The sequence below is a fragment of the Nyctereutes procyonoides genome, unplaced genomic scaffold (assembly GCF_905146905.1).
Source record: "Nyctereutes procyonoides isolate TBG_1078 unplaced genomic scaffold, NYPRO_anot_genome, whole genome shotgun sequence".
NCBI classification, from domain to species: Eukaryota; Metazoa; Chordata; class Mammalia; order Carnivora; family Canidae; genus Nyctereutes; species Nyctereutes procyonoides.
In genome coordinates this window covers 10,492,821-10,511,536 of record NW_026575137.1, presented here as the reverse complement: position 1 = coordinate 10,511,536, position 18,716 = coordinate 10,492,821, and the positions used below count along the sequence as shown (strand labels likewise).

At 37.2% G+C, this 18,716-nt stretch overlaps 1 protein-coding gene across 2 annotated transcripts in view; it reads right to left on the bottom strand.

Annotated features, from left to right (window-relative positions):
- Window positions 1-3,710: 3,710 nt before the first annotated feature.
- The window catches only part of DPY19L4 (dpy-19 like 4), a 62,115-nt gene continuing 47,109 nt past the window's right edge, over window positions 3,711-18,716 (bottom strand). For both annotated transcript variants that reach the window (XM_055303399.1, XM_055303400.1), the window contains 3 exons: window positions 17,454-17,586; window positions 9,702-9,860; window positions 3,711-7,878 (listed from right to left, as the gene is read on the bottom strand). In XM_055303399.1, coding sequence (XP_055159374.1) covers window positions 7,714-7,878; window positions 9,702-9,860; window positions 17,454-17,586 — 457 coding nt within the window. In that variant the 3' untranslated portion in view covers window positions 3,711-7,713. The remainder of the gene's footprint in view (window positions 7,879-9,701; window positions 9,861-17,453; window positions 17,587-18,716) is intronic.

The window sequence follows — 18,716 nt, the reverse complement described above, 5'->3', positions numbered from 1 at the left end:
TTTCTAAAAATAAAGATTTTTTTTTTTGAGACAGAGAGAGAGAGACAGAGAGAGGACGAGAGGCAGGAGGTAAACATTAGCCTGATGTCACTGTATTTTGTCACTGTGATCATAAAAACCACCAATAGGATCATAATGGCATATTTGCAGCGGTTCCCCGAGCACAGTCCTCATTGCCTTGACATTTTATCAGACTGACAAGGAGCCAGCCCCTCATTTCAATGGCCCTGGTCAGAGTTCCTACGTAAGTAATAACTGTTCATGAATTCGACTTCTTACCAATAATACGACCAAATAGAAAGCCAACTGGGAACTACTGACAGGATGGCTAAAGGGCCGCCGGGGGGCTCAGCGGTTTGGCGCCTGCCTTGGGCCCAGGCCGTGACCCTTGGTCCCAGGATGAGTCCCCCGTTGGGGTCCCTGCGTGGAGCCTGCTTCTCCCTCCGCCTGGGTCTCTGCCTCTCTCTGGCTCCCTCATGAATAAACAGACAACATCTTTTAAAACACAACGTGCTCAGTCGTCTGGAGGCAGCCTTGACCTCTGGAGGCGGCCTTGACCTCTCGGGCCCAGGGCCCAGGGCACACCCCCTGCTGACCATCATCTTCTCAAAGAACAACCCTTGACAGTCCCTGGGAACTGACCGAAGGGCACAGGCGACCCGAAACCTCTTTATTCCGCGAGCTCCGCCAAGCTGGGGGAGGCCTGGCGCGGCCTGGGGTGGGGGCGGCTCCTGGGGCGCAGGCTGCTGAGGGCCCCGGGGTCTCGGGAGGCGGCGCCCAACGCCGCGGCCCCCAGGGGAGGCCAAGGTGAGGGTTCCCTTCCCCACCTGTCAGCACAGCTCGAACAAACCTCCTGCGAGCTCTAAAAGGGAAAAAAGGAGGGTTATTCCAGCCCACGCCGGACAGCGGCCCAGGAAACACTCTTCACGGGGCACAAAGTGCTCTGCGGGGGCCTGGCGGGCTCAGGGCAGCTTGTGACTTGATCTCGGGGTTGTGGGTTCGAGCCCCATGCTAGAAATTACTTAAAATCTTTAAAAAAAAAAGTGTTCTGGGAAATGAAGGGTTTTCACAGGGTGAGGTACCTTTTCGCATCTTGTAAAAAGCTCATGGATTGAAGATTAGCGGACAGGCAGGACTCAGGTTCTATGGTAAAGGAATGCAGGGCCTGGGGACACGAAGGCACAGCCATCTCAGGGGCAATGCTTTTCCTTTCCGCTACTCATTCTGGAAGCAGATGTGCCACGCATACATGCTGGGCCACAAGTCAGGCTTTCGGTTCCAACACAATTTATATACAATCACGTTGACTTAAAAAGACCTCAAAAGTGATTTCCCTTGTACACTGGGATTTTAAAAGAGTTTTTCTCTCATCACAACCAGCCCCCAGGTTAGGAGTAGAGACTCTGGGCACCTGGGCGGCTCATTCCATTTCGGGCCTGCCTCCGGCTCACGTCAGGATCCCAGGGTCCTGGGATCCCACTCCCTGCTCTGGGACAAGCCTACCTCTCCCATGGCCTCCCTTTCCGTCTTTTATGAATGAATAAATAATATCTTTAAAAATTAATTTTTTTTTAAAGAGTAGAGACTCTTAGGCATGGCACACTGGTCATTGTCACCCCAGCCGACTCAGAGGGTGAAGGTTCCGGATTGGGAGAGTCGTTTCAAGACCACAGAGGCTATCATCTCCACCCAGAAGCCTGCCTGCTCCTCAAGTAGGAATGCCGTGTAGACACACAACTGCCCCCAGTGCCAGCAACAGCACTGTGGCTCAGTGATTTTTGCCCAGAGAAAACCAGGACGTACAACAGAGAGCTCCAGAGCTATCTCCAGAAGAACCGTCTTTGTTTGAAAGAGTGCAGGGAAGTTCAAGCTTAAGGGTATTCCAAACAACAAAGATTTTGGTGGAAAGCAATTAAGAAGAAGCAAGGAAAGAGACAGCAAAGAGCCCTCTTGGCATTAGGACAAACCATAGTCATTTGCTCCCCCTTCCCCCAACTACCACCAAACTACCCCTTCAAAGGAGACAGGATTTAATTGGATCAGGTTGTGGAGCAATTTATGCCTCAGAAGATCAATACAACGGGGCAGCCCTGGTGGCTCAGCAGTTTAGCGCTGCCTTCAGCCCAGGGCATGATCCTGGAGACCCAGGATCGAGTCCCGCATCGGGCTCCCTGCACGGAGCCTGCTTCTCCCTCTGCCTGTGTCTCTGCCTCTCTCTCCTCTGTGTTTCTCATGAATAAATAAAACCTTAAAAAAAGACAAAACAATACAACAAGCTGGAGATACGACTAGTAGAGTTTCACAGCTGCATAAGACCAAAGAAAGGGACGGTCCAAGCCCTGCTAAAACCACAGTCACCCCGGGGTGACCGTGTACCTGCTCAGGGTGGTGGTGTCTGAGGACCAACATCAGAGGCTCCAGAGTGTGGAGGAAACAGACATCACTAAAATAGTTCAGCCGAAGCTCAGCAAATAAGCCAACTATAATAACAAGCTCCAGGGGGTACCCACAGTTACTATAAATAGAGAACATCAATAGAGAGAATAACGGTACAGACGTGCGCGCGCACACACACACACACACACACACACACACACACACACACACACCCAAATGGAAATTCAGAGAGTCTCAGAAGTAGATTCGAACCGACAAAATTAGCAAACTTGAAGACAGATTGATAGAGGTTATGCAATTCAAAGGACAAAGAGGAAAAAAATGAAAAGTGAACAGAGCCTCAGGGAAATGTGGGTCACCATTAAACACACCACCATAAGTACAACAGGAATATGAGAAGTTGCAAATTTGATTTAAAGAAAATTCTTAATGTATGTAACCGAGAAGCTCAACAAACTACAAGTAGGATACATGTAAGATCTACTTCAAACACATAGTAAAAATGCTCCATCGGGACATGTGGGTAGCTCAGTCGGTTGAGCATCCAACTCGAGTAGAATTTCTGGGTTCTATGATAACCGTGGTAACTGGGGAACTGCCAGACTGGTTCTCAAAACGGCTGTACCACTTTAACAATCCCTGCAGCAATGTATGAGCTTTCCAACTTCTCCCTCTCCTTGCCAACACTTGCTCATTACCTTGCTCCTTGAGAACAGCCATCCTAGTGGATGTAAGCAGTTTATCATTCTACTCCTAGATATATACTCAAGAAAAAGGAAAACCCATACCACCCCAAAATTTGTACACAAGTGTTCATAGTAAGGATTGTTTGTAATAGCCAGAAAGTGGAAACCCAAACATCCACCAATTGGTGAACAGATAAACAAAATGTGGTACATCCATACAGTGGAATGTTATTTGGCAATAAAGGGATACTTACAACAACATGAATGGATTTTGAAAACCTTATGCTAAATAAAGAAGCCAGTCACAAAAGACCATATATCATGATTCCATCTATTGGAATGTCCAGTCCATCTACGTGGAATGTCCAGAATAGGCAAATACAGAGACAGAGAGTACATTAGTAAGAGTTGACTAAGGATAGAGTGGTTTAGGGTGACAGCCAAAAGGTATAGGGTTTCTTTCTGGGATGCTAAAAATGTTCTAAAGTTAATTGTGGTGATAACTGCACAACTCAATATACTAAAAACTGTTGAACTATACATTTTAAATGAGTGAATTAAATAGTATATAAGTTATGTCTCATTAAAGCTAAACAAAGATACACATAAATGAAAGACAACTTAAAATTCTAAAAAGTTTTATTATAGAAACAAAACAAGGAGTGTAATTAAGCATGAAATAAATAATTTCATTCTTGATAAAAGTACATTTAATGTTACAAAATCTGAAGTAAACTACTTTATAACCCAACTCTTTAAAAGGATTTATATTTATTGAAATTAACTTTTATTCTTTTGGAAAGATGTAACTTTAGTACAGGAGGAACACATTTAATCTGTTATACATTATTAGCGATATGATTCAGAAGTCAACATACATAATAGCAGCTGTATTCATCTTTGCTAAATAGCTGTACAAAGCTACCAACTTAAAATATTAAAAAGTTGTTTATGAGATATCTCAAACTAGAAGTTTGGAATGCATTTTTCTATCTGATACCATTATTCCACTAAATATAGTGGTCAGATGTTCACTGTATCTCTCATAGAACTGCACTTAGAATTTCATAAGCCAAGAGTAAAATGTTACAAATTCTACGGGACATAAGCAAATGATTGAAAGAGGACTCTTTGCTAAATTTGCCAAATCTGGTGTTTAAATAACCCTTTTTTATTACAGAAAACAAGTAGGTATAATGTATAGAAAACTTAATGGATGGAAAATAGTTGAATAAAATATATTCTTTGCGATTTTCAAATCTAATTTTAAAATATTAAACTCTAAACATTCAAAAGGTTAATAATGAGCTATTATTTTAAGAAGAAATTGCTCAATTTCACTTACAACTTTTTAAAGTTGTGATTTTAATACATGTCGAGATCTAAGACTATTAACAAATAGCAACAATAGAGACTATATATTTTTAAAAGTGGACAAATGAGAGCATATATTGGGATGTAAATTATGAAGTAGTTACTTGCTTTACAAAAGGTTCTTAAATATACAGAATAATTTGTAACACATGATTTTTAAATATTCATGCACTTAAAATAAATTTACCAAAAAGATCGACTTACATACAACTTTTAGAAATCCCATCAATTTTATAAAGAGAGGCACTACTTTTGTCTACACACTAAAGGCAATAAAATGTTTTAACAGTTCAAAAATAGAAAGGGTCAAAAAACAAGTGGTTTTCCAAAAACAAAACAGTTGAGTAAGATGGCTGTTCACTGTGCCCTTCAAGAAATTAATAACCTACTGTTTTAAAGCATATTTTCCAGCCCCAACATGTAACACACTTTGACCTCCATTTCTGCTCTTCCTCGAATCAACCTGGAGTACATGTAAGAGCGCCACAACAGTGAGGCTACTGGTGGTCTGGGTTAATGTCCTGAAGAAACATGCCATCTATGTACTCAAAAAGCAATGAAGAAAAAAAGTTAAAAAAAGGAAAAAAAGTTAGTCCTGAAGTACAATGCATACTCCCGAGGCTGTGATACCGGGATAGTCTAACAAAAAGCACCAAGTTACAGATCTCAAAGTTGGAAAAAAATATAAACCAGCACAGAGTCAATACCATACAGCTTATCAATTTTTATTTGTTAGACTGGCATTTGGGAAGCTAAATAAATTAATTTAGCAGGCTAGAAATCCCCTTGGGACCCTTACCAAAGATTTGCTTATTAATGAAATAAAGTTAATACTGAAAATATCATAGTGAGGAGTCTTTCTCTGTGCTTAATGATGAGGAAAAAGATATCAAAATCTTCTTACAGAAAAGAAAAAAGTCAATAGTAATTTTTGAACAATAAGAAGTAAACAAAAGTTAAGGCACTTATTTCAATGCTTTTGCAACATCAAGGGCAAAGTATGTTTTGTATTTCTTTGAGAAACTGCTTCCATCCTAAAACCATACACTTTGTTTCCTTTCATAGATTTTTATTGTCAAATCAACAACTGAAAGTTACCCAAATGGAATTACTTGCAAAACTTTAAATCATTTATTACCCTACAAATAGGCAAAGAAATTAAATGCTCCTCACTCAAAGTTTTCTACTGCTACTGTTTTAACTACAGTTAAAATAGAAGCAAGTAAGCTAATTTCTTATATCCAGTAGTTACTTCTATAATAAACCTTACATTTTCCTTTTCAACTGATGCTGACTAAAAAATTTATCATTTAAAAAAGTAAGTTTCTCCAAATCTATTTTAAAAAGTTGACAGAAGGAAAAGAAACTTATTAGTATGTATATGTCAAAAGCCAAAAACAAAAAACACACAAAGTAACTCAGCATAATTGATAATATAAATCAATAAAAATTCAATTAAATATTTCATGCTATTTATGTTATTCTATTTCCCTTTCAAAATATGCAAGCTGACTTTGAAATTGCATTGTTTTACATGCTCTGATCACAAGGACCACCAGGTAACTATTCACTGTGTACTCAGGTAACCACAGTAATATTTTCATAAGGCTTGAAGCTAAATACTGGTGACTCACTATTAAAATGTATAGATAACCTGATATGCCCTACCTTCAACTATGTTAATATAACTGTTACAAATTATATAAAGCATGAAATGAGAACAAATAAAACTAGTGCATTAGATATATGACACTGCCATCAAACAATTATGAGGATCCAAAAAAGCAAAGCATCCTAGAGCTTAAGAATGCTTGTGCTTTTTTACTTAAAAACAAAACAACAAAGATATATATATAACAAAAAAATAAAGATAATGAAAAGATGCTCCCTTCTAATGCAGTTAATTCAGAGTACTTAAAATGCAATTTTACAGCACTCTAAAAAGTGAAAATTTTAAAAATCTGTTCACTAAACATATGTATAAGGTAAAACTAAACATGCATCCCATCTTATTAAAATGATACATCTATCCTGAATCTCTTTATACAGCCCAACTAATCATTTAATAATTTCTATTAATAAATGATTAAAAATATGAAAACGTTTAACCTAAAGGAATGTTGCGTTTAGGTTGTGAAACTGTTGTGAATGTTATTAAAATTGTCATTTTGTTCTTAATGTTGAAGACTGTACCACTGTTTCTTAAATAATAGCATTTGTGTTTTATAATAAACAGATCTGTATGCAGAAATATGTTTAATAGCATCAGCCCATTTCTTCCCAGAAATTGTTCATTTTAGTTTGTCATTTTAGTCACTAATGTCAGAATATTCTTATTCTTGTGAAGATTTAATTTTTCACTTAATACTTCAGTAGAAAATGTGAATAGGCTGTATATCCCATTCCATATCTTTCAAAAACCTGAACATTCTTTTAAATGTCTGTTTTAAAAATATTTAGGTAACAAGAGCTACTGTTTTATCATGATTAAATTGATATTAAATTTATGAGCATAAGTGAAAAAAGCTAACCACTTAATAGTTGTAAAATAATAAAATGCAAGATCATGTACTATATTTTACTAAGAAAGTGCATGGTTATATAATGCAGATGATGAGCAGATGATGAGCAGTATCATGGAAAATCTGGATATATCTTTATGTGTATATCCATCAAATCACATTCCTTTACACAATTTATAAATTTTAATTTAAATGTCACATAGTTTCAGCTAACATTTAAATTGGTTTTTATTTTAACATTCAATTCTATTATAAACCATGAAATACCTTCAGAACTGCCTTGAGGGTAAGAAGAGGTCCTTCCTTCTAGTCTATAATTATATGACATTAAATGACATATTTATTAAATGTTATGTTTGAGAAATATACTCTGACATTGAACATATTCAAATTCAAGACCTATGTTATGACAGAATGAAGATTTATAAGGACAATTTTATAATAGTTGAGAAGATAATGAGAAGATAAAGTCTTTAAAGACCATGTAACGATAAGGAAAACATCTGACCAGAATATTACAGAGTGGTAGATGGGACATTTTACCAAAGGACAGTAATGCCTGATGTTCTATACCCCACAGAACTCTGGATCCAGTTAATAGCAAAGAGGGAAAAAGCAGCAGCAACATTTCAAACGTCCATACTCTGATTTCTAAAATACACCATGTAGGTAAGAAGAAAATCACATTTTACTTCAAGTGATATAAGTCTTTGAAATGAAGGCTCTGCTATCTTTCAAGACTGAAAGGATATCACAGTGTTGATTTTATATACAAAGTAGGATCTGTTCCAGTACACTCTAGTGAAATAATTCACATATGGAGAATAGTTAATTTTGACCTCATGACAAAATCGCCCATATTTTGAGTAGGTTAACTTGTCACCTTCTTCACAAACCACCTATCGAAAGATATGAAACACAATATTAAAAAAGCTATTAAGTTTATAAGAGAAATACAATGTACAAGTGACTTATTGATATAAAAAATATATTATTGCTATACATGGACTAAGATGATCTTACATTGTTAAGCAACCCTAGAACCCACTTTATTAACAGAGTCATCATTTCCATTAAACTCTTCAGCTTCCCACTGAAATTGAGAAATCAGTAAAAAGTGTTTCCAATTTTCAAAAAGATATAAAAATCCTTAAATATAGAAGACTGTCTCCCTAGTTCATTATCACTCCTCTAACTTATCATGGAGCCTACTAAGACTAAGAAATGGACACATTCTTAATATATATTCAAACTCTTCTAATGTAGAAATGACTCACAATTATCTAGTAATCAAGTTTTTGTGACTTACCCAGTGAAAATCTTTATATTCTCACTTTAATGATGTTCACTAAGACAGCCTAACTAGTTTGAAGGGTTTTCTATACTAAAATGTTAAACATTCTCCTAATGCTGAGGAAAAATGTCAGAGAACCATCTTTTAGAATAAAAAAATGAAGTAGCTTTAAGTCCGTCCCTGGTATTATATGAAAGAAGTAATTTGATCTTTAAAATGGAACAGAAAGATAGCCAAGATCAGAATTAAAAGGCTCCAGACAGCAGGCAGCAACACACCAGTAATTACTGAATACCTGATGTTTAATAAAATTCCATGGTGTCACCCATTAGGCCAAAGATCACAGATATCAAGTACCAAAAAGAGGAAATTCAAAATACATGAAGCAGAAAACAGAATACACTTATTTTCCAGAATTAAGGAGTCATGAGGAAAGACAAAGATGGAAATCATAAAAACTAATTTCTCACCTCCAAACTGGTCTGGGACAATAAGAGAAAGAGCTTATTATTTAGGAAGAGACAGAAAAAAAATCTTGGTTGCTACCTGAATAGAACATGCATATCAACTCAAAATGGCCAACTGAAATTCTAAGGTCGTCCAACCGCAACTTCCCAGGAGTAAAGGCACCCATTCCAGACAACACTAATTACCAGATATATAAACTCCTCTTTTTAGTTGCCAGATATATAATATATGCATTACAGGCTGAGAAGTAAAAAGGTTTGGTCAAATAGCTGAAGTCAATGAAAAGTTAAAATATAGCTAAATCCTAAAAACCAAAGGAGCTCTGAATATACTAACTTTTGTGGATAATAGGGACTGTGATGATTTAGTAAGCAATTTTTCTAGCTATAAATCAAATTATCAGAAAATTCTCAACATAATGTAACAATGCAACCAGCTGCTCTTTAGATTATAATAAGCTAAAATAAAATCATTGTTCAAATCAAATTATGCCATCTTTTGTACATAAATGTGAGATACAAAGTATAGGCAATGAATAAGGAATCCAGGTATTGGTAAAATTTTTTTCTGCAAAAATGCCCAAATTTTCTTTTGTACATTGAAAAAAATACTTCAAACTACTTTTATTTTTTTTTTAATTTTTATTTATTTATGATAGTCACAGAGAGAGAAAGAGAGAGAGGCAGAGACACAGGCAGAGGGAGAAGCAGGCTCCATGCACCGGGAGCCCGACGTGGGATTCGATCCCGGGTCTCCAGGATCGCGCCCTGGGCCAAAGGCAGGCGCCAAACCGCTGTGCCACCCAGGGATCCCTCAAACTACTTTTAATGCTCCCCCCCCCCCCGCGCTGCTATATCACTTTTAATTATATTCTTAGTTAAGTCCCAAAAATAAGTTTGAAGAGTAAAAGTTAAAATGTCTTTTTCTCAAAGAGATTTAACCTCTCAAGTGGTTACTTACGTGGCCATTTGCAATGTCTAATAAATCTTTCACCCTACAGCCTCTCATGGTTCCGACCTCATTGCAGATAGCATCCTCTACAATTAGGTAATTAGCCTTGTAGGATGTCAGTATTTTATAAATATCCTCAGCAGATCGCTTTGAATAGATCTGATAGATCTGAAAGAATAGAATTAAAACAGTAATTCAAAAACATTTAAAATGTGTTATTTGAAACATCTACTAAGACTTAGTATTAAGCACTATCTATGGAAAATAAAGCTATTTACTAAGACTTGATTCCTGCCCTCAAGAAGCTTACATTCACACAATTCACTCACTGTCCACTGTATGTCTTCTTTGGAGAAATGTTCATTCAATCCTTTGGCCATTTTCCCCCCAGCTTTACTAAGATATGATCGACACATAACAGTTTGCAAGTTTAAGGTATACCACATATTGATTTGACACACTTAAATACTGCACAGTTATTACCACCATAACATTAGCTGGCACCTCCATCATGTCAAATAATTACCATTTCTTTTTTCTGATGAGAACATTTAAGATTTACTCTCTTAGAAACTTTCAAGTATGTAAATACAGTATTTTTTTTAAAAAAATAGAGTACTATTAACCATAATCACCATACTGTATATTAGATCCCCCGAACTTACTCATCTCATAACTGGAAGTTGGTACACTTTGACCAACATGTCCCCATGCCCTTACCTTCCAGCCCCTGGTAACCACCATACTACTGTTTCTATGAATTTGGCTTTTTTAGATTCCATATTTAAGGGCTATCATACAGTTATTTGTCTTTATCTGACTTCTTTCACTTAGCATAATGCCTTCAAGATTCATCCACATTGCTGCAAATGGGCTTTGCCCATTTCCTAATTGGCTTGTCTTTTTATTTTTTGTGTTTTTTTTAATTTTTATTTATTTATGATAGTCACAGAGAGAAAGAGAGAGAGAGAGAGGCAGAGACACAGGCAGAGGGAGAAGCAGGCTCCATGCACCGGGAGCCCGACGTGGGATTCGATCCCGGGTCTCCAGGATCGCGCCCTGGGCCAAAGGCAGGCGCTAAACCGCTGCGCCACCCAGGGATCCCCTTGTCTTTTTATTATTGAGTTAGAATGGTTCCTACTTTCTTAGCATGTACAGAGTATTTTTTTTTTAAGATTTTATTTATTTATTCATGAGAGACACAGAGAGAGAGAGAGAGGCAGAGACACAGGCAGAGGGAGAAGCAGGCTCCACGCAGGGAGCCCGACGTGGGACTCGATCCCGGGACTCCAGGATCACACCCTGGGCTGAAGGCAGGCGCCAAACCACTGAGCTACCCAGGGATTCCCCCCCATGTACAGAGTATTTTATACTCATTTATACATGAGATAAAATCAGCAAGATTAAATATAATTTGACCACTGTCACAAAATAATCAATGAGCAAAAATGCTTAAAACTTGTCTTGATTCTGTGGTATTTTTAATTACAATTTTGCTGATCCTATCACATAGTAAGTTCTGGATCTTATTAGATAATAAAGTTATTCAGGTTTTCTGAAATGCTAACATTGGACTAACTCTTGCTACCCTTTAGAAAAAAATAAAATAAAAAATGTTAAACCAAAAGCACCATATACTATATGTCCTAAAAATACTGATTTGAAATCTAGATTGGACAAGATCCTAAACTATTTGATACTCAGCAGCCACCTACTACATGTTATGACTGTTGTCTATCCAGCGCCATCAGGTCCAATGGACGTCCACCAATGATAGAGATACTCACCTGAATATTCTGGTATACAGAATGCTAATAAACCAAGAGGAAATTTCTCAGTCACTTTACTTTTTTTTTTTTTTAACAATTTTATTTATTTATTCATGAGAGACACAAGAGAGAGGCAGAGACATAGGCAGAGGGAGAACCAGGCTCCCTATAGGGAACATGATGCGGGACTTGGTCCCACAACCCCAGGATCATGACCTGAGCCAAAGGTAGACACTCAACCACAGAGCCATCCAGGTGCCCCTCATTTTACTTTTAAATAAATTTTATTTATTTATTTATTTTTTTAATTTTTATGATAGTCACAGAGAGAGAGAGAGAGAGAGGCAGAGACATAGGCAGAGGGAGAAGCGGGCTCCATGCACCGGGAGCCCGACGTGGGATTCGATCCCGGGTCTCCAGGATCACGCCCTGGGCCAAAGGCAGGTGCCAAACCGCTGTGCCACCCAGGGTTCCCTTAAATACATTTCAATGGAAATAGTTCTTTCCAGTCTATTTCTATTTATTGTTTTTCACATATATTCTTAAATTTTGAGAAACTGTAACATATTCATGGGGCATTTAAAAAAGCCCACTTCTTTGCAATGTCAATAACAGAACTGATAGATAGGGTTTCTCAATCTCAGCACTATTGACATTTTGAGCTACATAATTCTTTGTTAGGACAGAAGAAGACTGTTATGTGTACTGTTGGATATTCAGCAGTATTCCTGGTCCCTACCCACTAGATATCTGTAGAATTCTTCTATAGTTAGAACAGTCAAAATGTCTCTACTCATTGCCAAATGCCCCCAGGGGCCTAACAGTCCCAGATTTGAGAATCACTGGCCTAGGAGATTATACAAAGATTAGTTAAATGTCATGAATTATAGATAGTACCTAATTCAAATTATATGGTCTCATTTATGGAGTTTGATTTGAATTTTAGTTTTTTTTTTTTTAATTTTTTTTTTTTTTTTTTTTTTATTTACGATAGTCACACACACAGAGAGAGAGGCAGAGACACAGGCAGAGGGAGAAGCAGGCTCCATGCACCGGGAGCCCGACGTGGGATTCGATCCCGGGTCCCCAGGATCGCGCCCTGGGCCAAAGGCAGGCGCCAAACCGCTGCGCCACCCAGGGATCCCATGAATTTTAGTTTAACAATAAATGTATTCAGTACTTGCTACGTACTAGACACTATAGAGAAAGACAAAGTTTTGGAAAAGAAAATCGTTCCTATTCTCATAGTCAAGTTACACAAAACATTAAACTCTAAAATGAATGTTTAAATTTTATTAAAACCTAATTAGAAGTCTGACCTAATTATAAGTGATTATGAAATTCTATATTAGGAAAAGACTAATTCATAAGACAACAAAGAAATCCACAAAAAATAAAGTTCAGAAATATGCTCTATACATTCTAAGAGACTCTACCCTTTCAAAGTACAGCAAATACTAGTCAAAGGCAGCTGTTGTCTTTCACACAAATCACTCCCAGGTAGATCTCTTCATCTCTGACCTCTCCCTGCTTCAATCGTTCTTTCTACTCTGACCATAATTAACTCTCAAAAACAGATCTAAGCATTCCATTCCCAGGCTTATTAAAGGTCTTTGATAACTCCCAAATGCCTCAAGGGTTAAGTCTGAATTCTTCAGCATGACAGTCCAGGTCCTTCAGAATTTGGCCTAATTTTATTTTTTAGTTTCATGGCTATGGCTATACAAATTTCATAGCTCATGTTACTTTTTCAACTTGGAATCATATGCATTCTTTTTCCAAACAAGTTTCTAAGAGTTCTTCAAAGCCCAGATCAATGGAATGCCATTAATGAAGACTTGGGTTTTTGAAGGCAGAACTGATTATTCCTGCTTTTGAGCTCCTCTTCATACTTTCAATGATTCTGTGTGTGTGCATGTATAATTTAATAGTAAATAAGAACATAATAATAACTAATATTTAAGGTTTACTATGTTTCAGGCATAATGCATTCTCTCATTTAATTTTCACAACTAGGACTTAAGAACTATTATTATTTCCAGATTCAGAAACTTCTCAAAATTAAAGACACTGAAGAAGACACAAATGAAAGATATTCTAGTTTCATCGATTGGAAGAATTAATACTGTTAAAATGACCATATTACCTACCTAAAGCAATCTACAGATTCAATGCAATCCCCATCAAAATTCCAATTGCATTTTTCACAGAAATAGAACAAACAATCCTAATTTTGTATGGAACCAAAAAAGATCCTGAAGAGTCAGAGAAAGCTTGAGAAAGAACAAAGCTGGAGGAATCAGGCTCCCTAACTGCAAACTATATTACAAAGCTGCAATAATCCAAACCAGGATAAACAGATACGTAGATCAATGGAACAAAACAGAGAGTCCAGAAATAAACCCACGCACACATGGTCAATTAATTTACAACAGAGGAGTAAAAAAAATACAATGGGAAAAGGACAATCTTTTCAATAAATGAAGCTAGGAAAACTGCAAAGCAACATGCAAAAGAATGAAATTGAACTGCTATTGTACACAATACACAAAAATTAACCCAAATGGGTTAGAAATTTGAATGTAAGACCTGAAACTATAAAATATCTAGAAGCAAACATAATTGGTAAGTTATTTTTTTTATTATTTTTTTATTTTTTTATTTTTGTAAGTTCTTTTTTTTTAAAACAAAATTTATTTATTTGTAAAATAAAGGAAGAGAATAGGGGGCGGGGCTGAGAGAGAAGGAGAGAGAGAGAATCCTCAAACATATTCCCTGCTGAGCATAGTGCCCGATCTGGGGCTCGATGCCAGGACCCTGAGCTGAGATCATGACCCCAGCTGAAACCAAGAGCCAGACGCTCAACCAACTGAGCCACCCGGGTACCCCAGGTGGTGAGTCTCTGACATTGGTCTTGGCAATTATTTTTTTGGATTTGACAGCAAACATGAAGGCAACAAAAGCAAAAATAAACAAGTGGGACTACATCAAACTAAAAAGCTTCTGCATTGCAAAGAAAACCATCAACAAAATGAAAGGCAACCTAATGAATAGGAGAAAATATTCACAAATCACATAACTGATCAGAGGTTAATATCCAAAATATATAGAAAACTCATACAGCTCAATTTTAAAAAAATCTGATTAAAAAATGGGCAGAAAAAAAAATGGGCAGAAGATCTAAATAGACATTCTTCCAAAGAAGAAAAATGGATGGCAAACAGGTACATGAAAAGGTGCTTGACATCATTTATCATCAGAGGATGCAAATCAAAACCACAATGAGATATTATCTCACAACTGTTAGAATGGCTAGGATCAAGAAGGCAAAAAATAAGAAGTACTACCGAGGTTGTGGAGAAAACGGAACACTTGCACTGTGGATGGGAAGGTAAAGTGGTACAGCCACTAAGGAAAACAGTATGAAGTTGCCTCAAACAAATTAAAAATAGGGGCACCTGGGTAGCTTAGTTGGTTCAGCATCTGCCTTCAGCTCAGGTCATGATCCCGTGGTCCTGGGATCAAGCCCCGTATGGGGCTCCCCATTCAGTGGGGAGCCTGCTTATCCTTCCTTCTGCTCCACCCCTTGCTCATGCTTTCTCCCTCTCTCTCAAATAAACAAATAAAATCGTTAAAAAAAATTCAAAAATAGAACTGCCACATCATCTAACAATTCCACTTCTGGGTATTTATCCAAAGGAAATGAAAATACTGATTCAAAAAGATATATACAACCCATGTTTGCAGCAGCATTATTTATAACAGCCAAGATATGGAAACAACCTAAATGTTCACCAATGAATGAACAGATAAAGAAAACATAGTATATATGTGTATGTGTACTTATAAATAGAAAACTATTTAAAAAAATAAAATCAAAAAAGAATATACAAAAAAGAATAAAATCTTGCCATTTGCAACAATATGGATGGACCTTGAGGATATTATGCTAAGTGAAATAAGTCAGACAAAGACAAATACTGTATGATCTCACTTTCATGTGGAATCTAAGAACAAAACAACCAACCTCACAGAGACAGAAAAAAGAATGGTGGTTGCCAGAGGTAAGGGATGGGAGGTCAGTAAAAATGGGTAGAGGGAGTCAAAAGGCACAAACATAAAGTTATAGAGTAAGTGTAGAGCATAGTGTATTGCTATGTTTACAGTATTTTGAGTGTGCTATACAGCAGTAACACTGTATTGCACATTCAAAAATTGCTAAGGGAGTATATCTTAAAAGTTCTCAGCACAAGAAAAAACATTTATAGCTATCATGGTGACAGACATTAACTAGACTTATTGTGGTAATCATTTTGCAATATATATAAATACCAAATCATTACATTGCACACATGAAACTAATATAATGTTACATGTCAATTATACTTCCATTTTTTTTAAAAAAGCCATTGTGGAAATGCAAAAAAAAAATAGAAAAAGAAAAGAGGGTTCATGGCTGGCTCAGTCAGCAGAGCATGTAACTCTTGATCTCGGGGTTGTAAGTTTGAGCCCCACATTGGGTGCAGAGATTAGAAGTGTTGAATCACTATATTGTACAACTGAAACTAATATTATACTGTATGTTAACTGAAAGTTAAACAAAAAAAGGGGCACCTGAATAGCTCAGTTGGTTAAGCATCTGCCTTCGGCTCAGGTTATAATCCTAAGGTCCTGGGATCGAGCCCCAAGTTGGGCTCTCTTCTCAGCAGGGAGCCTGCTTCTCCCTCTCCCTGCTGCTCCCCCTGCTTGTGTAATCTCTCTCTGTCAAATAAATGAATAAAATCTTTAAAAAATATATTTAAGGGGCAGCCCAGGTGGCTCAGCGGTTTAGCGCCGCCTTCAGCCCAGGGCCTGATCCTGAAGACCCAGGATCGAGTCCCACATCAGGCTCCCTGCATGAAGCCTGCTTCTCCTTCTGCCTGTGTCTCTGCCTCTTTCTCTCTCTCTTTCATGAATAAATAAATAAAATCTTAAAAACATATTTTTTTAAAAAAAGTTTTTAAATCTTAAAAAGAGGCAAATTGAACTCCAATAAAAAATAAATAAAAATTTAAAAAATATCTTAAAAAGAGAAAAGAAACTTGTTCAAGGTCACAGAGCTAGGACACGGCAGAAGGAGCATTTGAGTCTAGGTGTTCTAATTCCAGAATCTGCATTCTTCGTGTCTAAATTCTATATTGCTATACCACCTCATCTTAGAGCATACTTAAAAACCTTATGAAATTCTTTCAAACTGAAAAAGAGAGTATTTGGAATTCAGGTTCAGTTAGTTACTGCTTTCAGATGAAGTTACCTTTTATATCCAGACCAAACATTCAAAATAATATATTCTCTGAATAGTAATTAGATTATCATTCTAACGTTACACTAAGTTATTAGTAACAGCCCATACTGAAAAATAAACCAAAATGAGATACAATTTTAGCTTGGAAATACAAAGTGTATCAAGATATTAACTGACAGGGATGCCTGAGTGGCTCAGCCATTGAGTGCCTGCCTTTCAGCCCAGGGTGTGATCCTGGAGACCCAGGATCGAGTCCCGCATCAGGCTCCCTGTATGGAGCCTGCTTCTCCCTCTGCCTGTGTCTCTGCCTCTCTCTCTCTCTCTCTCTCTCTGTCTCTCATGAATAAATAAAAAAAAAAAACTTAAAAAAAAAAGATATTAACTGACAGCCTTTCTTCAATAATGTAATTGAGAACAAAGTTATTTTCCAAATAGGACATAGCAGTTCCTTTGAAACTTCGTGGAAAATTAAATGTTTCTCCTAGAAACATATCATTTTACTATTCATGAAATAAGGAACTTAGTATTTTAATTTTGGCTCTCCTCCTGCTTAAACATATTACACAGCTTTTTAAAAACTAAAGCTAATTGACTCTAAAATTGTTTGGATTTTCCTAGCTAACCAGGAACATATACATCATTACAGAACGATACTAAAATAAGGCGCAATGTTAAAAAGATCCAAATGTGTGATCTAAGATGTCTTACATTTTCATTTCTCTTGAGAAGATCATCATCATTGTAAAGAGGCAAGCTGGTCACCATCCATCCAGTGCATAATTTAATTGCACCCATTAACTGTGGACTTCCTGCAAACACAGCTGCAACCGGAGCTTGCCTTCTGCAAAGAAGCACACAGATTTACACACTGAAAAGGTACTACTATTTAGATCACTGATTTATACCAACTCTGAAATAGCAGGCAACTCAACAATGATTGTATACTTGAGTTTCAATGTCAGGTTTTATTTCATTTATGAATTCGTTAAAAAAAATCTGAATACTTATTATGTGCCAGGAGTATTTTGAATGCTGAAAATATAGACTTTTTTTTTAAAGTGGGGTGGAGACAAGGTCTCTGTTTTTGAGAGAGATTGGAAAAAGGACAATAAACATATAGACCAGATGGTAAACATACTATTAAAAAATAATGCAGGGTATATATAGTGACAAGAATTTACTACCTTATATACAGAGTGGTCAATTCAATGGTGATAGTGTGAATTGTCAAATTTATCCCCCACCACAACCCCACTCCTTCCCAATCCATTCGTCTCCTGCTTTTTCCCTACCTTTACCATGTACCTGCCTACAGATAACACATATAGGACTTGACTTCTCTTTGTTGTGTGTTTTTTTTTAAAGATTTATGTATTCATGAGAGACAGAGAGAGAGAGAGAGAGAGAGAGAGAGAGGCAGAGACACAGGCAGAGGGAGAAGCAGGCTCCACGCAGGGAGCCCGACGTGGGACTCAATCCCGGGACCCCAGGATCACGCCCCAAGCCAAGGCCAACACTCAACTGCTGAGCCACCCAGGGGTCCCTAGAACTTCTCTTTGAACCATGATCCAAAGTCCCAAACAGATGCCACTTACAAAACTAGGAAATCTAAAAGCAGATCCCAAAGGATTGCTCCAATGTCTTTACTTGTTCAATCACTTTCAGTATTCAATATTCACCTACTACATGCTAGGGACAATGCCAAGCTCTGGAAATAAAAGAAGACACACAGCTACTGTCCTCAGGGTGCACCCAGTAATGGGGAAACAAACATGAAACAGGATAATTATACCACCATAATATATATGTCCTATTGCCTGGTGTACAATGTCCAATGTTCAGGCCTCCGTGCTGGTTTTTAAAATACTGTGTTAATCACACACCCAGACTTAACTTCCTCTTTTGTTAATTGATAACACAAAGCTATATAGTCAGTCTTCCACAATGTAAATACAATTCACAAAAAAATAT